Here is a 27961-nt window from a genome sequence, read left to right on the forward strand (position 1 = left end):
TGGTCTGCCAGCAGAGCAGTTAGACGGGAAAAGAAAGCAGGGACTGACATGTACCCTCTCACTTCTAAACCCTACTTCCCCGGAAATAGAAACTTCTATCCTGGAAGGAAAAGTCTAGAAGCAGTTTCCTTCCACCGTCTCTCATTCAGCAGAGGTTCAGTGAGAGAAAGTGAAGTTAGAGGAGGGCAGAGGTTAGCTCAGCCCCAGTTACTGTTGAGAATGGACCTTGGGAGCATGTACTCAAGGCCAACACCTTTCCCTGGCCTGCACCATAGCATCAGGATCCAGGAACCAAGGGGACTGGGGCTGAGGAATAGTGACAGGAGACAAAACACTCTGCTGGGCTCCTCAGCATTTCAAGACCTGAGTATGAAGAAGGTCTCTGCCTTCAGAGGGCTCAAAATCAAGCAGAACAATTTATTATCAATACTGATCAGTGAGGCCAACAGAGGGGAATACTGTCATGCATCACTTAATGATGGGGATGCATTCTGAGAAGCACATCAGCAGGCAGTTTTGTCATTGTGGGAACATCACAGAGAGTACTTACATAAATCTAATTGATATAGCCTACTACACACATAGGCTATGTGGCACTCATGGACTATTCCTCCTAGGGCTGAGATAAATAAAGAACATGAGGTTAAATCAAACAGGAGAGAAAATGAGATAATAAAAAGCACCACAAATGCAAGAACTATGACTGCTGCCAATGCCTCCTGTGCCACATGGCCACATTTCAGTCAACAAATGCATATATGATGGTGGCCCCATATCACATCACCTAGTGACACCGTAGCCGTTTAGGTTTGTGTAAGTACACTCTGATGTTCTCATAATGAAAAAAATCACCTAACGATGGTGTTCTCAGAATCCTGGTCATTAAGTGACGCATGACTGTACCCATTAACCCAAGCATCAGATTCCACAAGTTTAGAAACAGTCTTCCTTCTCACACCTTGCCTTGCTGTGAAAAAACACTAAAAAGAAAAACATTCAAAAGAAGCTTCCACTTTCCTCTTTCAGAATTCCGCTGTTTAATTCAGGCAGTGGGGTCAGGACTCTGAGAGTCGACCCAGGCACCTCATTCCACCCCACCCCAGGTCAGCAGAGCCCTTCACTCTGGCCAAAACACATTCACAAGCCAACATACCCCCAACAGGCCAGGGCACAGACCAGAGACTGGGACATCACAGAGAGAAGAGCCCCTTCTTTTTGTAGGAAGCAGTAGGAACCCACAGTTCTGGCAGAGCAGCCCGAGGACATGTAGCAGTCGCTCTAAGGCCAAGGCTGAACTCAACCTGGTAAAACAAGAAGCCTCTTCACTAAGATAAGCTGAGCAGTCTGCTCTGGGGATTTCAGATTTGTTTTAGAAAAGTCAAAGGTAGAAAAAGCACAGAATGCGGCCTTGCAGATCTTAAAATACCCTATTTTTTTAAATACTGTGTTTATTTTGCGTGCATTTTGGATTACTTGTTAAACTCCAGTTTTGTTTTGTTTTTTTAATTAAAATTTGATTTTTCTCATTGAAATATCTGCTCCTTTTGGATAAAACTAAACCTGTAGATATTAATATATCCCCTTTTTTGTTTCAAATGAGGGTTGGAGGGATGTTATTTCAGAAGGATCCATGGAACATTTAAGCAAGGGCCATTCCTTTGAAGGCCTGAATTTCTAAACCCTATTCAGTTCCTGGGTAAGGCAAGTGATAATGGCTAAGACCACACAATGGAAGTTAGTCTTTACCATAATACTGAGCGGCCTGTGTGCTGGCTATACAAAAGTTTCTCTAGCAGTGGATTTTTGCTTAGTAATTGGGCAGCAGAACAAATACAGTGAATCAATTCTTTCCATTTGCAATACACATTTAGATGGACTAGAGCCAGTCTAACAGTAAACATCCGTTGTTTACAGGCCTGCACCACAAAACAAAACCAAAGACATAATCTAAATTTTCCACAGAGAGAGAAGAAATCATATATGTAACAAATGTGACCACAGTGCTAGGACATTGATTCTGCACCAAAATAATTTAGAAACCAGCAACACTCAAACTGAATCACAGAGGATTCCTCTGCTTTGGGTCATTTACTCAAATCTTATAGTCTTGCGTAAACTGAGTTTTAATAACTTGTCAGGATATTTTAGGATAATTGTTGCATGGGTTTGATTTAATTAATCTCAGCAGGTTCAAAGAAGGCCCATGAACTTAACATGAAAAATGTACTTCAGATGTTCTATTATTAAAAGTTGAGTAATTATGTCACCACAAAAAAACAGGTATAAAGAAGGCTGCCCTTATAAATGGAAACCAAAGGGAAGGGGTGGAGCTGCAGGGTAGTGATACAGTGCTTGCTTAGCATTCATGAGGCCCTAGGTTTGATCCCCAGCAGGGGGAAAAAAAGCCAGAAATACTTTATCCATGCTGACAGAGAGAAAAACATGCTGTTCTTTCCATCATAGAAAAAGAGGAATAAAATTGCTAGCTTAGTGTTTGGTGCAAAGCAGGTGCTAATCAACATTTGCTGAATGAATAAAACAATGAATGAAGGTGGAATGAAAATGTATGTCAGGATAATATATGCAAAAAGATTATACATTCCTTCAAATAATGTTTAGAAATACGTAATTTATAACACAATGACATTTGGATCCTAGAAGACAGATCAGTTGCTAAAGAGAGGCCAAGTCTGGAGATGGTTTGAACAATGATGGCTTAGAGGTGAGGAATCCTCAGGCACCTGATTAACTTGAACATTACTAGGCGTATTGTAAAGCATTGGTACTTCATGGTTTTAGACCTTATTCTCCACTCACAGCATAATCTTCTGAATCCTAGAGAATGCTCAGAGAATTGGATGTAGAGAGATCCCCGGAGCATGGGTACCGTTTTACTTTCCAACTCTCAGAACAAAACTGGACACCACTATAGATCAGAAAAACTGACATGTATCAACATGGTCCATTATGAAAGGAACTGGCACCTCCGCTGCTTCCAATCACAAAACCATGGCATGTTCTTCTAAGAACTTTACAAGGATCGACCCATTCAGTCCTCACAACAGCCTATTAGTGGTTCCCAACCTTGACTTCACCTGGAAGCTGTCAAACATGCCGATGCCTAGGTCATGCTCAAAACCAAACCAATCGCAGGGTTTTTTGTTTTTTGTTTTTGGCGGGGCGGGGGTGGGGGAATAGACATCAATTTTTTTAAAGACTCCTCCAGCTACCCCCCTGACTAGGTAATTCCAATGTGCAGCTAAGTTTCCAAACCCCGCAGCAGAGAACTAGATATTGTAATGGCTGAATGTATGTGTCCCTCCAAAATTCACACATTGGAAGTGATTAGGTCATGAGGGCTCCACCCTGATGAATGGGATTAATGCCCTTACAAAAGAGGCTTCAGAAAGCCATCTGGTCTTTCCATCTCTTCTGCCATGAGAGGACATGGTATTGGTTGGTCCCTTTGCCCTTTTCACCCTGTCTGCCATGTGAGGCTGCAGCAAGAAGACCCTCATCAGACATCAAATATTTATGCCTTGAGCTTGGGCTCCCAAATCTGCAGAACTAAGTCTCTCTTCTTGATAATTACCCAGACTAAGGCATTCTGTTATAGAAGCAGGAAGAGACTAAGATAGGTACTGACCAAGTTTTTAAGATATGGTGACTAAGGCACAGAGAGGTTAAGACCTTCACAAGGTCACACAGCTGATAAACAACTTAAACAACCCAGATTGCCATACAACTGCTAAACACCAAATCATGGCAGTTCGAGGTGTTCCAGAAAGAGGTTATTACTCCAGTACATGGTGGCATGAAGAAGGGTGGGCAAAAGAAACTGTGAGGACAGACATTGGGGAAAGAAGTATACAAATGTAGATGACTGCTGACTTGAGGGAAATCATTCACCACCCAACCAGGTAGAAGCACAGTCACAGTTCTCTGCAAAGGTATATATGCACCCATAAAAAGTAGCGGATTTGGGGGCTGGGAGTGTAGCTCAGTGGTAGAACACTTGCCCACAGTGCACAAAACCCTGGGTTCCATCCACGGCGCTGCAAAATAATTAGGAGAGAAAAAAAAAAAAAAAGAGTTGCTATTTCCAGGTTACCTCCTGAAAGCACCTGCTCTAGAACAGTTCTCAGACATCAGTGTGCATGAAAATCACCTGGAAGGCTTGTTAAAACTACAGATTGCTGGGATACACCCCCAGAATTTCTAATTCAGTACAGCCTTAGAATTTGCTTTTCTAACAAGTCCCCAAGCATTTCTGATGCAAGGGCCATCCTTAGGTACACAGGATCAGTCACAATAACAAGCTGGGGGCTGCAGCCAGAGAAGCTGTGTGAGGGCCTCTGGCAACACTAAGCTGAAGTCCACCACCCCATCTCTGTTTATAGTGTCTTCAGAGGCTGGACTGCCTGCCTTGGCCAATGCCTGCCCCTGCCTGCTCTGTCCTCCTCCAGGAAGCTTTTCTGGGCCTCAAGCTCTCGTGTACTCCCCAACACCCTCTGTGTCAACAGAACGCCCCACTCACTGCTAGGTTTTTGCACATCCACCTCTCCCACCAGACAAGAAGGGGAACCTCTATGAAATTAATTCTGATTAATCTTCCATCTCCAGCATCTAGCACATAGTCTGGCACACGAAAGACACCCAGTAAGTGTTAGGTATGTATTTGTCCCTCCAAACCAGCACCTGGGATATTGTGATCCCAGGTGTGAGTAGTATTACTACTCACACCTGGGATCACAATATCCATAAATTCATGTATTTCCCCAATTAGGCAATCAGTGATGAAATAGAAAGTTTATACATCACACAAAAACAGTGTGTTTCTCCTGCCTCCCCTGCAAGGGTTAAAAATGGAGCCCACTTCTGAAGCACTGGAACCATAGAGTAAAAACACACATTTGGGATGTGTGCAGAAAACAGCATAAGTTGTTTAGGACTCAAAACCCATTTACTTTATCTCCCATCTATATCATACACAGTGACTCATTTATGAAAACAGTTATAATTTTAACACTCAAATACAATAGACTGCTCACTGTCCCTATTACACAGTATTTTTTTTTTTTAACCAAAGACCTGCGATCAAAGGTCTGACCTGCAGCACCAGATCACATCTCATGGCAGGGCTTTCCACCATTGCTGCTGTCAGCTTAGCACCCTCCCCCTAGCACCTGCTCCAGTAGATTCCCCTTTCCCATTTTGCTGCAGTCTACAGTAGGGGTGCTGGGGTAGGGGTAGGTGTGACTAGGAGGGGCTGAGAACGAGAAGGGCAGCCAAGTGGCCTGAGGGAAAGCCTTTGGGCCTAGAGAACCCCTCAGCTGGCTTTCTCCCACCAACAATGTTCCAATCTGGCCTTTGGGACCTATGTTCCATTTTTCTCCAGGACAGCCAATCTTAGAAACATACTCTGCCACAGTGTTAATTTGGGTTGAGGGGACAGGCTGCCCTTCCTCTCTCCTGGATTAGATATGTGGTGTTCCTGAACCCTGTGGCTAAATCCTGAGAGGGAGGTGAGGTTGGGTGGGAGAAACTTTTGAGACAGGCATATGGTCCCTGAAATTACAACATCTAAGCTCTCTTAGATGTGTCACAAAGACAGTGAGGGGCCCTGCTTCAGGGAAAAGGATGGGAATGTTTCTGACCAGGAAATCAGATCCTTTAAATTCCTGGTTAGACAAGGTGACAGTCTGTTGTCTGGGACACTGGAACATGAGGACTGAAAAACGGGTTATTACCTGCATCTACCAATGTTGCCACCCCAACCACAGCAACACTGCCAGAACCACATAAAAAAGCAGCACCATTCTCTGTATTCTGCAGCTTGCCACAGTTCCCCAGGGTTCTGAAAGGCAGAGAGAGCACCATTCACGCCAAGGAAAGAGCCAAAACTAGACCCAGAACTCCTCTGAGCCTTCAGGTTCATGGACCTTGCTCCCTAATTTGATGCTTCTTCTTCTTGTAAAGGGTGTAAAAGACTTTGTGATGGCTTTTCTGTGCTACAGAAGGATGCACATGGATCTCCTAAGACAGGAAATCCTCAAATCAAGTCTCAGCTTTACCTCTGATGATGGAGCTTTGGGCATGACACCTTCCCTAGACCTCCACTTCACCTAGGGAGCAGTGAAACCCAACCTGCTGCTCAGTTCTAACAATCCTCATCCGAACCACAAAACACAGACAACAATGTGCTCAAAGTTTCCTCCTTTCTCCCAAGGAATCCATGACCACTCGCTACACTCTAGAAGTCTAAAAGAAAAGTGAAGTCACCACATACAATGCACACCTTAGAGTGGCAGGGTTTAATTCTGTCCAGAAAAGCTGTTCTGGAAGGAGTTGGGCATCATGAGTAAACAGGACCCTTTAGGCTCCCCTGAGGGTGCAGAGAATCAAACAGAGGGCTCAAGTAGAAACCCAGAGAAGAGTGTGGGCAGGCAGGGGGTAACACAGAAACTACTTTCTCTCTCATTGCTGTCTGATTTGCATTAGAGAGAAGAAAATAGTGTATGGGCTCTGTACTAATGCATTTCTCTCCACAAAGGGAAAACACAAACATCACAGTTATTGATTTTCAGATTTCCATGTACTATAAGGTGGGGTGGGGTGGCGTGGGGTGGGAAGGGAAGCAAAAGAGGGTTTGTCGCTTTCAACAGCAGAGAGATCAATCCACCAAGCTATACAGTCACAGAGCCCTGGAAGCAGCTCTACTCCTCTGCTGCTTTCCCTCAAATATGTCATTTTATTCTCTGGGCCACAGATTCTTCATCTGTGGAATGTAAAGTTCCTTCCAACTACCAAAGTGTATAACTTCAATAACATTCTATCTCAATATCTGTAAAAGTAGAAATACTTGCCTCCAACTTTTAGGAGGGTGAAGACTAACAAGGAAATGTTTGATCAAGGATTCAAGATTGCATAATGAAACAAATAAATGAGTCTTATAAAATCACACAGTTCTCAGGACCCCAAAGTTCATTCAGCTAAAGTGAATCTGAACTTTCAACACACAGGAGGAGAGGGTTGGCAATGGTCTTTGTTGTGACACTTTTTCTTCCTGGCTAAGGGAAAGCAGGCAGAAGGCACAGATGAACTGAGGCACTGTCCTCAGGTTTTCGGAAGAACAGAGGCATTCCAAATTTTCTCCAGCATGGTCCTACGAGCATGGAATTTGTGTCATCAACAGGTGTACAGTGCAGACTAAATAAAACTTGTCAAATAATGGCCTCATTTCTGAAGCTAAAGACCAGGCATGCATGAGTTTAAGAGGTCGATCCTATAGCATGGAAGTTCTGTGCCTGGTGAGAAGAGGGTTTCCACCACGGCATAGCCTTGAGAAACCCAGACTGTTTCTTACCTTCTCTGAGCCCTCTTTTCTCATCTGTAAAATAGGGACAGTAGTAGATTCTACATTATAGGGAAGTGAGTAGGATTTTAAATGAGTATTAACTACATGTAAAGTCCTCAGAACAGTGTTTGGCACATAGCAAGTGTTGAATAAATGCTACCTAATAATCATATTAATGTCAATATTAACATCATTCAAGAACTACATGTGCTATTCTGCTTCAGCTTAAAAAAAAAAAAAAATAGAAACAGAAACAGCTGCAAATGGGAAGATCCTGAGATCCAGAGCACTCCTAAGGAAATGCAGCTGCCCCTCTAGCCCTCCTCCTGACACTTCTAGACATTCTGAAATAAAGATAACCGCAAGGCAATGGAGTGCTAAATGAAAAGGAGGAAAGGAACTTAAAGATGCTAAGGAACTGTGAAAAAGCACAACAGAAGGACCAGAGCCCAGGTGTGCTCCCAAGGACAACATGGGAAGTCCAGAAGAAAGCACTTGTCAGGAAGACGCAAGTAAAAGGGAAGAAAGTGCATGTGGAAGAAGGAGGTGGGGGGACAGGGTTGGACACACACACAAGCAGAGGAGCACAAATAAAAGAGGATATAATGAACCATGGGAGGGGGTGGAGAATGGCAAATTAGGGGGCCAAAGGAGGTAGATGCAAATTAAAATATTGGAAAAGAAGAAAAGCCACATAAAGGGCCAGAGGATGGGGGAGGGGCAGAGAACAAGGTTCAGCAGCACTTGGTGGGGTACATAATTAACAGGCACCCAGAGAACAATGCTGTGAGGAAGTTTAAAAGTTGGGGGAGGGGGTCTGAAAGAGAAAGTGGTTATTTGTTAAGAAAGGTGGGAAATGAAAGCGGAGTAGAAACAAAAAACAAACAAAAAATAAACAAAATAGGATGAAATTTCTGTGCCTGCTAGCAACTGGAATAAATGAGGGCAAAGAACTGGAAGATCGAGAAGGGTTAATAGGGAAGAAAACACTAAGCAACAGAAAATAAGGTGAGGTGCAGAGAAAACTGTAGAGGAGAAAGAAGGGCAGATAATAGATGACTTGGGAAACCATGGTTACAAATGCTGAATAAATATCAAACAATTATTTATTTATCAATATAATTATCCAATGCTGGGAAGCAACTAACCCAGACGTGCTTTCTTGTTTTTCTTTGGTTTATTTTTTTCCACTGGGAGGGAGGGAAATTTGCTCAGGTTCTGTAACTGCTCAGTCAGATGAGTGGCCCGCCAGCACAGGTCACCTGAGTTACCCCTGATGCTGGCAGCAGCGCAGGCTTTTACCTTCCTGAGACTACTATACCAATTCTTCCACCTCCTGAACAGAAATGGTGCCAAACCAACTCTGCAAGCTCACTCCCTTTTAGTCAAGTACAGACATCAAGTCCCAAAGTCTTTCTCCTGGAATGAGCCCCGGTAGAGAACTGGGGAAAAACTTGCTTTCTAAGCCAAGTTCCCCAAACGCATTCCCTACCGGTCCTCTGGATGCACAGGTCATGCCGCTGAAGGCAGCAAAGCGTTAAAGGGGTCACTAGCAGCCAAGGGCTTACTCAACCTTTGTTCATTCTCTCGACGCAACCTCTCGGGCCGGGCCGGGGGAGCAGGGAGCGCGGGGTAGAGTTTCAGGGTAATCCCTGGACGGGTCCTGCTGGAAACCGCCTCTTGCAAGAACACCACACTCACGCCCTGACCAGAGGCAATGCTGCTGGGAAAGCCGGAGGGCGCCAGGTAACTACTGCCCGGCAGGAAGCACTAACAGAGGCCCAAAAGGTGAGCAGCCCGGGCAGGGCCCACGAACCGGGAGCAGTCGGGAGCAGTATACCCTCAAGCCACAGAGGCCGTCAACTGGGCTCAATTACTCCCCCGGTGCCCAGCTAACACCTCGCGCCCCACGTCCGCCAGGCAGACCCGAGCGCCCCCGGTGCAGCCTCACCTCGCGCGGTCTCCACTCGACGGAACCTCCAGAGTCGGTGTATCCAAGACGTCCTGCGCCCCAGAGGCTGCTCCAGGCCGGCAGAGCTCCGAGCTCGCCGGGTTCTCTCCGGCGCGGCCTCGGGGCTGGCGGCTTTGGGGAAGCCGCGGGAGAAAGCGCGGAGCTGAGTCTCCGCCCGCGGGCTGCCGCCGGCTCCCCAAAGCCACGCCCCTGGCCCTGCTCCCTCCGGCCACGCCCCCGGTCCGGACACTCCCTCGCCGGCCCGCCTCAGGCCACGCCCTTGAGTGGCTCACCCCTCCACCTCTGGCCACGCCTCTAGCCTCCAGCCATGCCCCATGGTGCCTCTTTTCTCTTGCCACCACCCCGAGGCCTTGCCCTTGGCACCGTTCATCCGCTCTGCTTCAGGCCATGCATTGGATCCAGCTCGACCCAGTGTCTTCCCCACTCTCGCTTTACCCCACCCAAAAAATTACCCCGTCACGCCCTGTTCCTCTCCCTCAAGCCCCAGCCCCATCCCTGTCTCCCCAGTTACAACGCCCTCCCTACCCAGCGCAACTTTCTTCCAGCCTCCCATCTTACTCCGGGACACCACAGCTCACAGGCTGCCCCGCCCCCCAGCCTGTTCCTTTCCTACTCCCACCCCGGGCGAACCCCTGGGTCCACCTGGAGAGGAAGAAGCCGCCTTGTCGCCGGAGCAATGGTCCTGGTTCCCCAACTACCCCACTTCTGCCAGGAGTTTACGCGGGGGTAAGGCTGCGCTTACTTTCAGAGTGGAGGGAACCCGAAAGTAAGGATGCTGCAACTTACAGGTTTCCCCAGGACCAGGGACAAGTCTTGTGAGGGCTTTTTCAATGAATTCACTCAAAGGACTATCACCTTTCTTAATTGGCTCAAGGCCTAATCATTGATTCATATGAAAACCACAGAGGGGATGCAAACCCTTCTGCTCCAGGATCTGTGCCCCAAGTGTTCTATGATTATTTCCTGTTACACAACTAATAGAATTCACAAAATAAGTGCATTCTTTTTAAAAAGTGTAGTTTTTAAGATGATTCCTTTGATTGGTTTTAATGTGCAAGCACGATTATTATAAACGTGTTACTTTTACAATTGAAGAACAATATTTATTTTTATTTTATTCTTTGAGTTCCCCCAATTTTCTGACAATGAGCATATATGTAAAAACCAGGAAAAAAAAAAAACATAAAAATAAGCTGTGGAAAATTTAAAGATATAGCATGAAAGGGTAATATCATTAACTATTCCATTTTATATCCTCTTTATGTAACTAACAATCTGCATGAAGCCCTCATAAATGAAATCTGTTTTAATATTGTTAAACAAAAGAGTATCAAGTACTAACTTGAGAGGTTTTTTTTTTAAGTATCTCTTTAGAATCAACCTAAATCTAAGCAGCAGGTTTTGATTTTTCTTAAAAAAAAAAAATGTTTCTAAAGATTATTTCTGCCTGCTTAGAAACCACTATTAATATTTACATACAATGCTTTTTTTTTTTTTTTTTCAGTGAAGAAAACACTATATTTGAAACCACATCCTTGGGAAAATAGGCTGGCCCTCAAATAAGTGAATTTCTGTAGAATCAAACAGACTTGAACTAAAAGCATCCTACCTCTCAGACACCCAGTGTGACCCTGGGCAAACCTTCAGCAAGTAACTTTCAGCTTCCTCTTCAGTGTGGAGGTGACAGTGGTAGCTCCCTTTCTTCCCTTTCTTGACCCATATAAAACTCTTAATATCATCTTAGTATATACAGGTGCCTGATAATTGTTAGTTGCTGTACTTTAAAACAAATAAACATTTTTCAGGGTTTCAGTGGCGCACCATAAGCTCCTGAGATCAATTGTATTTCTGGGTTCAGATTTTAAACTTGTTAGAGGAAGTCAGGATGGTTCAAGAGAGAAATAATTGATTTGATACAGAGAAGCTGGGCACTAACCCCAGCTCCATCACTAGCTATGTGCGCCACACAGGCAATACCGCATAACTCTAATTCTCGTGTTTTTAATCTGAGAGATTAGAACCAGACATTTAGAGATTTCTTTCCATTTCCACTATTTTACAAGGAATCTAAGTTACTTCTACCTAAAACACAAACAAAAAACAAAAAGCCCTGTGTGTACATAGAGATCATTCTCCCTGCCCACACGTCTGGCCATCTCTCAGACCTGCAAAGGTGACATCTGCATTCTGTTGTTCCCCAAAAGAGGGAGCCTCCCAGGGTCTCTTGGCTTTTTTCCTCTCTGTCGATCTGCTGGTACCCAAGTCTAATTAACAGCCAAAATTCTAACAGTAGCCAATTTAAGACTTTTATCCAAGATTCTTCATAACAGCACTGATGCTTTCTGCAGGAATGTATCCAGGAATAGAAACTTTTCACCAAATCTATTGGGTTTTTTTCCCCCATCATGTAATAGAAATTAGAATCTATCCTCCCTTAATATTCACTAAGTTCTTAATATCCATGGGCTTTACATTCATTATCTTAAAACTTTAAAAAATTGCTTGAGGTATTGTTATCCTCATTTTATAGATAAGGAAAATGAAGTTCAGAGAGGCTGGATGAATTATCTGAAATCACACAGCTAGTAAGTGATGGAGCCAGGATTTGATTTCCTGCACCTGCTTTTAAACGCTATGAAGAAAGCAGAGCTGAGTTCCTCTCAAAGTTCAAGAGAATTGTATTCAGTCTGCTGAAAGTTCCCTCCCCCTAATTCAGCAGAGGTTTCTCAGAAGGGACCACATTTCAGGTTTTTTGAGTACCTTCTGCAAGATAAGAATTCTGGTTTCTGCCCCACCCTCTACTGACTGCTGGGAGAAATACATTTCTATCTACATTGATAGAATTGACCTAATTTATTAATTTATTAATCACAAAGAAGGTTCACTCTCTTTTTAATCTTTCCACCTAGACTACTGCAAAGAGCAAACTGGGGTCAGTGTCTGGATACCACAGACCAGGCTGTCACCTAAGGGGAGTACCTTCATGTCTAGACCTGGCAGGGGGACACTGAAAGATTTTCAGCAAGAATTGTGCACACGTACTTCAGTTGACTTTATCAGTAATATTGCTAATGTTTTTATCTTCATCTATCAGTCTCCAGTATTGTGTTTGTTTGGAAGGTAGGAAGGGAAGGAAGGAGGTTAGTTGACCCACAGCTGCTCCTGGAGCATAGAGTAAACCCCAAGACCATGTATCTCTTCAGCTCTCTAGCCCTGTGGTTTCAGGAAAATTCCTTAACCTTGCTATGACAAGTTCCTCATCTGTGATGTATTGTGGTGAAGATTAAGGATGACGATATATGTAAAGTCCTAGCTCAGTGCTTAGCACATGCTAAATAAATGGTAGTTATGCTTAAATAGAATGGAGAAGGTGGGTTGGCCATCTTTCATTCCATGGTTGCTTTAGAGCAGATACCTCATTTGAAGCTTCCTAGGACGATAAAATAATGTTTGGCATTTATCAAATTATTTCATAATTTGATAAATACACATAAATGTGTATTTGGGGGAAGGTGAGGAGGGACCAATAATTTGGGCAGAGAGAAGAAAACACTGTCTTTGCTCTTTGCCCAGGAAAAGATGTCAAGGCCAATGGTTCTGGAGAGCACAGAAGGAACAGGCTGGGATTCAGCTCCAGGGAACTATCTGCAGGGGCAACCCATCTGCTCAGAGAAAGGGATGCTTTTACACCAGGGTTGGGAAGGAACACAGATGGGAAGGGCAGCTGACCAGTGTAACATTGTCCTCACAGTTGTTATGGAAAAGAGTACAGTAATTCTTAAAAAAATTAAAATTAGAATCACTGTGTGATCTAGCAATTCCACTGCTGGGGCTATACTGATATGAAAGCATAGATTCAAACAGATATTTATACACTGTGTTTATAGCAGAATTGTGTACAATAGCCACAAGGTAGAAGCAACTTGTGTTCATAGATGGATTCAAGGCTAAAGAAAATGTGGTCTATGCTTACAAAGGAATATTATTCAGCCTTAAAAATAAAGAAAATTCCAACATGCAACCTGGATGAACTTGAAGACACTACACTGAGTGAAATAAACCAAAAAGGCAAAAAGACAATAAAATATGATTCTGCTTAGATGAGCTACCTGGACTACTCAGATTCAAAGAAACCAAAAGTAAATCGGGCACTGCTGGGGGTGAGAGGAGAGGGAAATGGGGAATTGTTCAAGGATACAGAGATCCAGCTTTGCAAGATGAAATGTTTTGGAAGTGGATAGTGGTGATAGTTACACACAGATGTGAATATACTTAATGCCATGAAACTGTATACTTAAACACAGTTAAGATAGTAAATCTTATGTCATATATATTTTACCACAATTAAAAATAAATTGACAGTGGGCACAGTGGCACACGTCTGTAATCCAACGGCTCAGGAGGCTGAGGCAGGATGATCCTTAGTTCAAGGCCAGCCTCAGCAACTTAGTGAGTCCCTAAGCAACTCAGCAAGACTCTGATTCTAAATATATATATATTTTTAAAAAGGGGTTGGGGATGTGGTTCAGTGGTTAAATGCCCTGGATTCAATGCCTAGTACCAAAAAAAAAAAAATTTTGTCCCCAACTTCTAACTAGAATTTGCACAAAACCATGGGGATTCAGGGTAAGACAGTGGTGATTCAGTCTCTGCAACTGACTGATCCCAGCATGGTTCTGAGGGCTCTGTAAGCTCCTGCTGTTATTTGGATATGAAATGTCGCCCAAAGGCTCATGTAGAAGGCTTGGTCCATAGCCTGGAGCACTTTTGGAAAGAGTGAAACCTTTAAGAGATGGGACCTCATGGGAAGAAGTTAAGTCATGGGTGGGGCGACCCCTGAAGACAATATTGGGACTCTGGTCCCTTTCTTCCTCTCTTCTTTGTTTCTCAGCTGTCATGAGGTTAATAGTCCTCCTCTGCTATGTGCTCCTGCAATAATGTACTGTGCTGCCACAGGCCAAAAGCGACAGGGCCAAGTGACCCTTGGACTGAAACCTCTGAAAGCTTAAACCAAAATAAACCTTTCTTCCTTAAAAGTTGATTACTTCTAGTAGTTTGTCACAATGACAGAAAGGTAACCCAATCCTTCTGCCAATCCCTTTTTAAGTATACATAGTCTAGTGGAAGATGAGGACTTTTCCAAAGCAGTACTCTATAAACACTAGTTCTCATTGCTTTAATCAAGTGTATATCAAAATCCTGAATTCTTCATTAAATTTTCATAATCAATATCCTCATGTAACATTTTTAATTTTATCATCTGGACTTACTCATTATGACATAGTACGTATGCACTTAACTCTTCAAGAACGGAATCTCTGTTCTGGGGATGGAGTACTGGCTCTAGAGGTGTAGAGATTTCAGGCAGAATCCCCCTTTCACCTTTCACTAACTATGAGGCCTTGATCAAGCTGCTTGGGACCCTCACTTCTTCATCTGCAATGTAGAAATAAAATACCTACCCTGCATTGTGACAGGGGTTAAATGAAACAATCTATGTAAACAGTCTAGACTTGCCTGACATACAGAGAGTATGTACTAAAAACAGTGGCAGAGAGTACATACATACCCAGGTTTTCTTTGATCTCTGTGGTCTTTTTGAAAGACTCAAGTTCATTTCTTTGACCCCTTCCCTGACTTCCCTTGGTAGCAATAAGTACTTCCTATCTACTGATGGCATAAAACCTGAAGCATGCCTCTGTTTTAGCACCAAAAAGATTATGTGCTTCTTGATAGCTGTGTGTTTTTTAAAAACATTATTTACTTTGGGATCTCCCATAATACCAGGCCCATAGTAAGTACTACATCAATAAAAGAATTAAATAATAATAATAATACACTATTAGTTACTGTGATATGCTTAAAAGAATGTTGCATAAGGAACATTACAAGTAAGATTAAAAAAAAAAAAATGCCAGTTCCCAAAATCAGGGATCTAACAATCTAGGCATATTGCCAGTTCTTTTTGGCTGATTTTTATATTGTGTGTTAAAACAATAATTCCTTTCAACTCCAAAATTCTGAACAAACCCCTAATAACCACCAGGGCCCACTACTATCATTTGAGATGAATCATGTGACCTGTTTTGAATTTCACATCAACCAAATGCTTCCATTTTTAAACCTAGTTACCCAAGTTAAAAACCAAGTTGTTTTATTCCCCCACCAACTTCAAACATGCAGAAAAACAGATGGGAGAGAACAAGGAGCAAATGAAGGGGACAGTTATATTATCAGTAATTTTAACATATAGAGTTGCAGCATAGATCAGAATATTTACTGAAGATTATGTGCTGCAGAATTTTAGACCTAGGCAGCAAGCAGGGAATGAACAAATGGATGTGCTAGGAAAATCACGATGGAATTAAATTTGGGGGGATTTAAGAAAATGGTGGCAAAGGCATACATGTGAACAAGATCAATTGGAGTAGTCCTTGGGAAGAAACACTGGGGTTTTGGTACCTTCTATATGTTTAAGATTACAAACTGTTTAAGATACTGTTAAGATTACATTGTTTAAGATATACAAACTGTTCCCTCAACATGTTTCAGAATGAAACTGGTAATGTGTACAAGTAATAAAACTGAACTGGCTTATCATCATTATGGTAGCTACCATTCTCTATGCCAGAATATACTTTGGGCTTTACTTTCGTTCCTTCATTCAGTCTTCAGAATAAGAGTATAGGTTTTGGTAACAGACAGAGCTAAATTTTAATCCCACCTCTGCTACTTAGTAGCTGAGTCTTAGAGCAAGTTAGTTCATTTCTCTTAGCTTGAGTTTTGATTTAGATATTGTGAGGGTCACAAAGCTTACAATGTTCAGCTGGGTGAGTGTGTGTGTGTGTGTGTGTGTGTGTGTGTGTGTGAGTGCGCACATACATGTGTACGTCTATGTGTTGGACAATCTCTAAGATGATCACAAATGATCATCACCTAGTGTTTGTACCTTCATGTAACCCCTTCTTCCTGAATGCAGACAGAATCTGTGATTTGTACCTAATCACAGAATATGGCAAAGGTGACAGGATGTCACTGCTGTGATTATGTTATGCTGTGTAAGACCCCATCTTAGTGACTGGAGTTAGAGACTCACTGCTGGTTTGAAAAAGTGAGTGGTCACATTGGAGAAGCCAACCTGGCAAGGAACTGTGGGCAGCCCTAGGACCTGGGGGCAGTTTCCAGCTACCAGCCATCAGAAAGCTGGGGCTCTGTCTTATACAACCCCAAAGAAACAAATTCTGCCCATACCAAGAACCAGCTTGGGAGTGAGTTTTTCCCCAGTCGAATTTCCTGATCGCTACTTGATTGCAGCCTTGTGAGACTCTGTGGGTTTTTTTTTTTTTTTTTTTTTTTTTGTGGTGCTGGGGATCAAACCCAGGGCCTTGTGCTTGCAAGGCAAGCACTCTACCGACTGAGCTATCTCCCCAGCCCAAATCTGTGTTGTTTTAATGCACTAAGTTTGTGGCCATTTGTGCCACAGCAAGAAAACTGATACACTACTAATGTAACCACTATTTAGATCAAAATATAGAACATTTCTAGCTCCTCAGAAAACTCCCTCAGGTGCCTCCGGGTTAGCAAAGCCTGCCACACCAAGGGTAAACATTACTCTCACCTCTGTCACTATAAACTACTTTTGGTTTTTTGGAACTTCATATAAATGGGCTCATGCAGGATGTATTTTTTCTTTCTGACTTCCTTTACTTAACATTATGTCTGGATTCATCCATCTAGTTGTGTTTAACACTAGTTCTTATGCTATGGAATATTCACAGTATTTGAAGATATTGTGTCCTGTCTCTTGTTTATGGATAATTAGATCTTTTCTGCTTTGGGTTATTCAGCTACCATGAACGTTTTTGAGCACGCTTTTAGTAGAAAAGAAATAAATCACCCTTCTTTTGGGTATATGCCAGGAGTGGCATTGCTGGGTCATAAGATTTGCATATCTTTGACTTCAGTAGGTCGGACTTGTTTGCAATCTCCCCAGTGATAAAAAGAGCATTCTGGGTATTCTACCCTCCCCAACACTTGGTATTATCTCAGCCTCTTTGTTTTTTTTTTTTTTTTTTTTTTTTTTTTTTTTCATTATAAAAATAGGAATAACAGTAGCACCCACCACCCAGAGATATTGGGAGCATTCAGTAAGAGTATGTGTAAATGTCTTCATAAAATAATACTTGTTTGATAATAATACTTGTTGGTATTTATTTCCATTTTGCTAGCCTGGTTACACAGTTAGAAGTGACTGGGCTGGGGTTTGAACCCCAAAGGATGAATTCCAACCTCCATACTCTTTTTCCACTTTGAGACAGGGTCTTGTTAAGTTGTAGAGGTTGGTCTTGAACTTGCCATCCTCCTGTCTCAGCCTCCCAAATTGCTGGGATTACAAGTGAGTGCCACCATGATTGCTACAAAATTATTTCTTCCTTCACACTCTGTCCTACACTGATTCCCATAAAGTTGTGCTCTTCCTACACATGTTAAAAGATAGATTTGTAACTGAATATGGTGAGTATTTGTGTTGTGGTGGTAGTGTTTGTTTTATTATAAAAAATCTGCACACTCTTCATTATCATTTACTGTGGAACATTCCTTCTGCTACCCATCTTTGCTCACTTCCAGGGGGAGAGAGAGGAGGAGGAGGCTATTTGATACTGTGTGACAGGAGCATGTGATAGGGAGGTGGGGGCTCAGTGGTGCAGGGAAGAGATCATCACATCCTTAACTGGGTGAGGGCCTGAGTCCCACAGCCCCTGCCTGTGCCTGGCTTATACTTTGTGTGCCATGTTTTAAGGTTTGTGTCCAGAATGGATTAGAGCCTTTTAAAAAAGACTTATGGGAGCCCCTTTTTCCATCCATCATGCGCAGACACACAGAAAGCAACACCTATGAAGAAATGGGCCCTCACCAGGCACCAAATCTGCTGGGGCCTTGATCTCGAACTTTCCAACCTCCAGAACCATAAGAGAATAATTCCTATCATTTATAAATTACACAGGCTATGGTATTTTGTTATAGGCGACAAAATGGACTAAGTGGCCCGGGGTATAGCTCAGTTGGTAGAGTGCCTACCTCGCATGCATAAGGCCCTGGGTTCAATCCCCAGCACCACCAAAGGGGAAAAAAACCACTTATGCAAAATGGACTAAGACTGTAAGTTAAGGGATCAATGTTTGTGGGTGTCCTCCCAAAATTCTTATGTTGAAATCCTAAAGGAGACAGGGCCCTTGGGAGGTGAATTAGGTCACAATGTGGGTTCCCACATGTGGAATTAGTACCCCTATAAATGAGATCCCAGAAAGCTGCTTTGCGCCTCCTGCCATGTGAGAACAGAACGAAAAGGCGCCATGTAAGAACCATAAAGCAGGCCCTCACCAGACGCCCAGACACCAATCTGCCAGCACCTTCATGCTGGACTCCTCAGCCTCTAGAACTGTAAGAAACAACAGTTTGTTGTTGAAATCACCCAAGCTGTGGCACGTCCATGATAGCAACTTGAACAGGCTTAGTCGGCTCCACGCTTTACCCGTTCTGCTGCTCCTAAACAGCCTTGTCACCTTTACAAAACCAGGCATTCCTTGAGAACTTAATCCCATCTCACCAGCGACCCATTCTCCTTCCCATTGCATCCCTCATCCTGGACCATGTGCAGCTACATTAATCAAACATCCATAAAATTTAGTATCGGGAAAACCATACACATAGTCAAAACAGCTTAATGAATAATATGTGTCAGCTTCTGCTCCAGGCATTCTACACGTTTGTACTCATTCAGTCTTTACAATAACATTGTGTGGTGGAAATTGCTAGGGCTCCCATTTTACAGATGAGAAAACTAAGGCCTCTCTGAGAAGGTTGTGCCTGGCCCAAAGCTGATAATTGAAATAAGTTGAGTTCCAAAATCTACCCTTTTACAAAAAATATGCCTCAGTACTGGGCATTTCCTTCTAGGAATTTGAGCAGAACAAAAACACAGATTCAAAGGCTATGTATGAAAAAAAAACAAAACAAAACAGTGGAAGGATAGCAGATGGTCTATATGCTGTAAAAACCACAAAAGAATGGCACTCAAGAATAAACAAGCAGAAATGTACATGGAAGTAGGTGAAGAGTTACTAGAAAAGGTAAGGTAAACAATAAAAAAATATGTGAAATCATCTAATAAAATGCTTAAATAATTTGGGCTCATACATATATCTGTGCACAATCTGAAATGTTTATTCTGAAATCCTGGCAGAAGCCAAATTTTCAGGTATACAAGTGGTTATTTTATTCTCTTCCAAATAAATTGGTGATTATGTATCCTTGTTATTAGTGATTATTAATGATTATTATCATTGTCTAGGGCATAATTATTACATGCCAAGCATCCAGTTGAATATTTCATTTTACCATTGAAACAACCCTATAGGGGAGGTTTATTATTATTTTCATTTTATAATGGGGAAAATGAGTCAGAGCAAGGTTAAACAAATGGCCTCAGGTCCTCAGCTGCTTATGGTTGGCAGATCCGGGATTCAAATCAAGTTCTGAGGCTGGAGATGTAGCTCAGTGGTAGAGCACTTGCTTAGTACACAAAAGTCCTGGGTTTCATCCCCAACACTGCAAAAACAAACAAAACATGGTCTGCCTAGCTCCCAGTGCCCCAGTACACTTAGTTAGACATCTATCTACTGAGTACCCATGGCCACATTCACACGCAGGTACCCTAGTGCTGCCGTAGGAAGAACCCAGGGCCTAGAGGTCATGACCTGGATTCTGCCTTTAGAGCTATGTGGTTAACTGTTAACCTAAGTGAATCTCAATATTTTCATCTGTGAAATGATAAGAATTGTCTCTCTTTACAGGATTACTGTAAGAATAGATAAAATATGCAAACATCCCAGACAGAGATGTGTCAACTCTTCATTAGGGGTCTTGTAATGGATGATTTTATATGTCAACTTGGGAGGGCCACGGTGCCCAGCTGTTGAGTCAAACACCAGACTAGATGTTTCTAGGGAGCTCTTTTTAGATGTCACTAACGTTAAATTCACAGACCTTGACTAATGCAGATGACCCTTGATAATGTGGGTGGGCTTTATCCAATCAGAGGAGGTCTTAAGATGCAAGACTGAGGTTGCAAAGAACAAGAATTCTGACCTCAAGATTGTCATATCCACATGTGTCTGAGTATCTACCTTGCTGTTCTACCCGACAAACTTTGTACTTGTCAGCACTCATAATAATCTCTCCCCACCCTGCCTTCCATATTTATACATGTATAAAATGTGTGTGTACACATACACACATGTATATATATGTGTAATACATATAATATTAGTTCTCCCCATCAGAGAGGAATATGTTCCCAGACCTCCAATGGATGTCTGAAACTACATACAGGAAGTACCCAACTCTCTATATACTAGGTTTTTTCCTGTATGTTCTTCAGCATTACCACATAGTCCTAGAGTTAATCTGTCCTTTTGTGTTTTATGCTCTGATGCCTCCTTTGCATCACTACTTTTGTTGCGTTGGGACCATTATTATGTAAAAGAAGTGTTCCTTAAACCCAAGCACTGTGATACCACAACAGACATGATAACTAAGATAGCTAACTGAGTAAGGGTGGGCAACATATACAACATGGATTGCTCCCACTAAGAGATGATTCACATCCCAGGATGGAGCAGGACATGGAGAAATTTCATCACCCTATTCAGAACAGTGCACAATTTAAAGCCTATGAGATTACTCATTTCTAGAATTTCCAATAATATTTTCTCACCGTGGCTGACCATGGTTAACTCAAACTGTGAAAAATGAACCTGGGGAGGCTGTGTGTCCTATTGGCTCTGTTTTCTGGAAAATCTGACAAACACAGGGGTGGATGGCAAGATTAGAAAGGCTTCAAAAAGGAGATCCCGCCCAAACCAGGTCTCCCCTAAAAGTACAGGCATACTGTCGGAGACGTCTAGTAGGATTTGAGTACCAACAATGCTAGAGGCACTAACATGTCATTAAGGCTTCAATCTGCTCTCTAGATGACTGGCAAGAGGAAAATTCTGAGGGGATGTCAACTGAGGGACACCAAGAGGTGCATGGGAGCCAGGGGTATAATATTGGTGCTGAGTCTGTGTGTGGAGGCAAGAAATTTGGGGTAGTCCAGTGAAGCCAGAGCTGTGCTTTAGGAGATCCAGGAAGAAGCAAAAGTCATGTTGGAGCTCAGGTGCCTCACCAGGAAGGGCCTGGTTCTCCTCCTTACAACCTGGGCTTGCTGCCATTTTCTGACATGACCATCCTCCCATATACCTAAAAGTCTCTTTGTTCTCCAGCTCCATCCTCCTTCAGGATGTCCCAGTCCTCTGCAGAACAGAATCTCACAATACTCCCTTGTCCAAGTGTCCACTCCTGTCCTGCTACAGTGGCCCCTTCCTGCCCCTGATGAATGCCAGTCCCTGAACATGGGGCACACTGCCTCAACTTTCCTCCTTCAACCCCCTCCTGCTGCCTGGCAGTTCTTTCTGAAACACACACCCTCATGCCACTCCTCACTGCCTTCACAATCAAGTGTAAGTTTCTTGGCATGTCACATGAAGCCCATCACCACGTGGTCCCATCCAACTTCCAGTGTACTCTGACCTATACACCCTTCCACAGGGCCTTTGCACAAACAACTGTCCTTCAGGATTTCTGTCCCAAATATTCAGGAGCTTTTCCACACCCATGATGCTACTTTCAGTGGTCTCTCTGCCTGGAAAGCCAGTCTTGCACTTCTCCACTAGGTAATTCAAGGCTATTCCATCTTCAGGGATCAGTGTACATATGACATGTTTAACCTTCCCACAAGTGGAAGTAAATATCCCCTTATCTTTCTTTCCCATAGTCCTTTTAGGTTCATGTGCTTTTTTTCAGCACCAACAAGCAAGCTTCTTGAATACTGTTGCCTAGTATACCCAGTGTCCAGAAGGCACTCAATAAACATTTGTTGAATGAAATCGAACTGGAAAGGATTGGCTTAGGTTGGAAAGATGTTTAAGCAACCATGACTGTGGTCAAACAAAACTGGTAAATAGCTGAAATGAGACTCAAATCTAAGTTTTTAGCTCCAAATTCAGGGTTCTCCCTATAACCCTATAGCTGACAGATATAATAGGAGTGTGGAGTGCCCTGGAACAATCCATGATTCCTGAAGAATTGGTGGCAAAAAGTTAATAACTATCAGAGTCAAAAGGAACCATCTCTCTAGAGTCCACTTTTAGCCATATTTGGACACGGAATTCTCATTGACTGCAAAGAAAGATCCAGGGGCAGAAGACAGGCAAATATCAGGGTGCATCTCAAACTTCACACTTCGAAGAATATTTCACTCAGAATCCAGTAGACGCGTGCATGAACATGAAAAGACATTACCAACAAGGCTGATCTTCACTTCATGCAATGCCACTCTGATAACTCTCTATTCTGTCTTGGGTTGTTTCCTTTAGTTCTGTGGAAACTCACTAAATTGATTGCAGACACTGTAATGGGCTAAGTCTCATGATTGAGAAAACTCTACAGCAGTCAGCAATGTGAAATGACACAGTGGGATGATAAGTGGCAGGTGCAGACAAGACACCCCTTCCCTTTGATTCCTCCTGCTCCCTTTTTTCCCCCACTCTCTTTCTCCTCTAGTGCCAAGAAATTTGGTCTCAGCTATTATCCTCTTATGCCTGCCTTCTGGACAAATGCACATTATTTCCCTTCCTCTGGAAAATTCTGATTTTAACTTTAAGCTACTAGAAATATTATTTATGCAATAATTCTAAAATTATATATTATCATGTAATTGAAGAACAAAAAGACACTCTATTTCTCTTCTGTTTTAATATTTCCATGGAACAGAAAGCCCAAGGACTCAGTTTTGGCTATCATTCAGGCCTAACTCCCCTGAGAACTATGTGGATATCATCTCTACTAGGCCCTCAGAATTCTAAGGAGTAACCTAAATCCTGGATGCCCCTGTGGGTCTCTGAGCCCCCTTCCTCCTTGGTCACACATCATTTTATTCTTTGGTCCAGTACAGCATTCAGTCCTCATTCTGCTCTGTTTGTAGATGGAGTTTACATTCCACCAAGGCTAGTCACCATCCCTGAATCACAAAGTCCTCTTCTCATGTGGCACACTGAGTAGAGCTTTTCCCGGTACAGACACTCATGGAAACCATGAATAATAAACAAGCAGCCCTCATAAAATTAATAGCAACTCTGTGCCCTCACTTCCCCCGCCCTCCCCTCCTTGCCTTCCTCAAGCTTTCCAAATCTCTGTACACACACTTATTGCCAGAACAGAAAGCTCTTGTTGACGTTTTTTTGCTTATCTAATTTGTTTGGTCCATTAAGCCTGATGTCCCCAAACCATCTCATGTATGTAGGTACAAGGAAAAGATCGAGCCAGTGGCTTGCAGAGGCTTTCAACTTTCTAAACAAGTTTTCTCTCAGATTTTTATCCTCTGCTCAATGCTGTTAGAAATCATAATGTACCACACCGATCATGTGTGCATCAAATGTTTGTGTTGGGTACTTCAGACCAGGGAATCCTTCAGGAATCAAGGAGAGACAGCATTGGTAAAGCAGAAAATTGAGGTTGGTTAACTTTTCTAAGGTTGCCCCAGTGTTAGGTAATACAGCACAGAGTTGTACCCCGTGCTGAAGTATGGGTGTGGTTTCTCCCCCACAGGTCCTTGTGCTGTTAGTTTGGTCTTCATTGTAGTGGTGTTGAGATGGTGGATCCTTTGAAAAGTGGGCTGGGTTACTGGGGGTGCTGCCTTCAGAAGTGGGTAATGTTCTCATGGGACCTGGGCTTGTTCTTGTAAGAGTGAGTTGTTATAAAAAAAAGCAAGCCTGGTCCCTGAATCTCTCTGGCTTCCTATCTTACCATGTAATTTGTCCCTCTCACAAATTGCTCCCACTATGATGCAATACATAATGTGATACAGCCAGGAGGGCCCTCACTAGAGCTGAGCAGATGGGACTGCCAGATCTTGGGCTTTCAGCCTCCAAAACTATGAGCTAGGTATTAACCTCTCTTCTTTTAAAGTTCCTAGCATCAGACATTTTGTTATAGCACAGAAAACAGACTAAAACACCCTGCCTATTTGCCTTGAACTCTGTGCATTTATGGTCCGATGTGATTCGTTCGTTTCTGAAAAATAAAGTGTTCTGTGAAATAGTGCATAAAAGATAACAGGTCTACGAGAGAAGCAGAGCTGAGGCCAATCCCTCAAAGCTTTCAACTTTATTACCAGTGCCCTAATGTAATACTAACAGTCATATAGTATTTGTCATAATCAAAAGACTTACACATGGCTGGGGTTGTGGCTCAGTGGTAGAGCCCTCACCTAGCATGTGTGAGGCACTGGGTTCAATTCTCAGCACCACAAAAAAATAAATAAATAAATAAAATAAAGTTATTGTGTCCATCTACAACTAAAATTAATGTTTAAAACAAAAGACTTACACATTAACAAGGCATGTTTGATTCCTAGTAATGAAATATAAAAGCAAATATGTGACTTTATCGTTTTAAAAAGTGGGCAACCAGGAGCTGGGGTTGCGGCTCAGTGATAGAGTTCTTGCCTAGCACGTGTGAGGCACTGGGTTTGATTCTCAGCACTGCATATAAATAAGTGAATAAAATAAAAGTCCATCAAAATCTAAAAAAAAAAAAAAAAGTGGAAATGATTTAGCAATTTAGGTTATATACCCAAAAGAATCGAAAGCAGGATCTTTTAAAAAAATATTCTTAGTTGTAGAGAGACACAATGCCTTTGTTTATTTAGTTTTATGTGGTGCCTCACACATGCTAGGCAAGTGCTCTACCACTGAGCCACAGCCACAGCTGAAAGCAGGATCTTGAACAGATGTTCGTACATCCCTGTTCAGGGCAGCATTATCCACAAAAGACAGATGATGGACGCAGTCCAAGTGTCCATAGTTGGAAGAACAGATAAAGAAAATGTGGTGTCTACACACAGAAGGAAACTCTAATATAAGCTAGGACACGGATGGCCCTTGAGGACATTATGCAAAATAAAATGAAACAGTCAAAAAGATAAATACTTTATGATTCCATTGATATGAGTCCTCTAAAGTAGTCAAACTCATAGAGACAGACATAGAATGGTGGTTGCCAGGGGCTCAGGGTGGTGATGGGAAGATAATGGAGAATTTAATGGATACAGTGTTTGGGAAGATGAAAAAGTTCTGCAGATGGATGATAGTGATGGTTGCAGAACAACTTGAATGCATTTGTACACTTAAAAATGTTTAAGAGGTAAATGTTATTTATTTATTTGCAGTGTTGAAGACTGAACCCAGGGATACTGTACCATTGGGCTATATCCCCAGCCCTTTTTACTTTTTATTTTGAGACAGGCTCTCTCTAATTTGCCCAGGCTGTTCTGGAATTTGATGTCTTCCTAACTCGGCCTCCCCAGTAACTGGGATTACAGGCATGTGTACTACCATGCCCAGCCAGATGAGAAATGGTATTATGTGTATTTTACCACAATTAAAAAAAAAAACGGTGTGGGTAACTTCATGGACGGGGTTTCACGGTTTAAGGGCTGACATTGCTGAGTTGCGAAGATAGGACAGAACTGAGAGAACTGGACAGGCATCACTCCTGAGAAAGACAAATGAGCACAGAGGAAGAAAATTGGTGAAGCAACTTTACCAACAGGGGTGTGGCTTCTGGCTGTGCTGTGCACTCACACTCTGCTTTATCAATTGTGCCAACATTAGCATGCAGAGGAAAATCACTCTACAAATCAACGTGACTTTCATATGAGATCACCCCTCTTTCTCTACTTAGCAGTTGCCTAAGAGTTAAATAGATTTACAGAAACTCCCTGTTAGCAAAGCAGATCATACCACACTGTCAAGGCTAGGTTTTTCAATAGAGTCAGCATCCTATCTCTTTCCACCTTTACTGCATCATGCACTGCTTAAATTGATAGAAAATTTACTTGTTTAGGCATCACTAAACAAATAATCACAGTAGTGCTCTTGAAACACACTTTTTCTGCAAGTGGAAAGAACACTCCACTCTTAGTGGCAAAAAAAATAAATTATCTTAATGAGGCATGACCTTCCACCTGATGCATGCTTTGAGTTAGAGAGAGTGGAAAACAGTAAACTCATCTGGAGGCCTATTGGGAAAAGTCCATTGATACAGGTCAAGAGTCACCAAACTGTTTCCTTCCCTTTACCTCCATGTAGACCATGTACTTTTTCTAGGAATAAAACATTTTGCATCAGGATAAAGTCTTTTAAAAGACAGGAAGTCATTCATATGTTCAAAATTAGGAAATTTTTGATCAAACAAACATAAGATTAAGCAAATCTCGGTACATCTGGGAGATAGGATTCTACAGTGTGTAAAGGTGTTTGAGACTATACAGAATGTCAACCCTAATGGTAAATCTTTAGCTACAAAGGCAAATGATAAATGTGTAACATAATCACAACATTTTTAAAATACTTGTGACAGGAAAGAAAATTTGAGGCATTTTTTAAAAAATTTTGAACACTTCCCATAATGATATCATTTAAAAGAACCTTTATATCATTATTCATAGCCTGCATTCCTCTATGTTAATTATCATACCAGTTTATTTATCATTTGTTATCTTACTAAGGTATGTGGATAAGACAATGGACTGCTTAGTTATGTATTGCCTTAGCAATTTTAGTTATCAATTCCTGTCTTTAAATTAAAACCATTAATGTTCTATAGACCTGCTTACATGGAAACAAATCACAGAATGCCTGGTAGAGCACTTGCCCCATGTCTGCATTTGATCCCCATCACCTGGGGAAAAAAATGCTCCATTCCTATAGGACTAGCCTTGCCAAGGGGGTGGAGCAATCAGCCCATGGGCTCAGTCCCGAGCAATCACCTTCAAATCAAGGTTGACTCCATCAGTGGAATCAAGATGCCCAAAGGCTGCTGACAGAGACTTCATCTACCTAAACAGAATATGGGTAGGGCCACCTAAAATGCCATCTCCTCCATGTGCCCTCTTCCTGTTCAATCAGCAAAGAATCCCAAGTCCAAATTATTTTTTCTGGTTTTCAAGTCTTTCAATAAAGCAACCTATTACAGTTTACATATGAGGTACCCTCCAAAAGCTCATGTGTGAGAAAATGCAAGAATTTTCAGAGGTGACATGATTGGGTTATAAGAGCTTTAATCTTATCAATAAATTAATCCACTGTTATGGATTAATTTGTTAGTAATTGTATACAGATAGAAGAGAAGGTGGGTCACTGGGGCTGTACCTTTGGAGTTTGTATTTTGTCCCTAGTTGGCAGAGTTTCTCTCTCTCTCTCTCTCTCTCTCTCTCTCTCTCTCTCTCTCTCTCTCTCTCTCTCTCTCTCTGTCTCTCTCTCTCTCTCTCTCTCTCTCTCTCTCTCTCTCTCTCTCTCTCTCTCTCTCTGTCTCTCTCTCTCTCACTCCTCCCTTGTTGCCATGTCCTGAGCTGCTTTCCTCTGTCACACCCTTCCACTATGATGTTATGCCTCACCTTGGGCCCAGAGTTTTGAAGTTGACTGTCTATGGACTGAGATCTCTGAAACTGTGAACCCTAAATTTTCCCCCTG

At 42.4% G+C, this 27961-nt stretch overlaps 1 protein-coding gene across 4 annotated transcripts in view; it reads right to left on the minus strand.

Moving 5' to 3' along the window:
* SPATA13 (spermatogenesis associated 13) overlaps nucleotides 1-27961 on the minus strand; it is a 354900-nt gene that overhangs the window by 140998 nt on the left and 185941 nt on the right. Inside the window, exons 1-3 of one of the 4 annotated variants that reach the window (XM_079138815.1) lie at nucleotides 9309-9509; nucleotides 5751-5857; nucleotides 3963-4055 (exon numbers count right to left, since the gene is read on the minus strand). The exons of 1 other annotated variant lie outside the window; for it this stretch is intronic. In XM_079138815.1, coding sequence (XP_078994941.1) covers nucleotides 3963-4055; nucleotides 5751-5756 — 99 coding nt within the window. In that variant the 5' untranslated portion in view covers nucleotides 5757-5857; nucleotides 9309-9509. Of the gene's footprint in view, nucleotides 1-3962; nucleotides 4056-5750; nucleotides 5858-9308; nucleotides 9510-27961 lie in introns of those variants that run through there. 2 more of the 4 variants (XM_079138817.1, XM_079138818.1) reach the window with 2 other exon arrangements.

This window comes from Sciurus vulgaris (assembly GCF_902686455.1).
Source record: "Sciurus vulgaris genome assembly, chromosome: 4".
Lineage (NCBI taxonomy): Eukaryota > Metazoa > Chordata > Mammalia > Rodentia > Sciuridae > Sciurus > Sciurus vulgaris.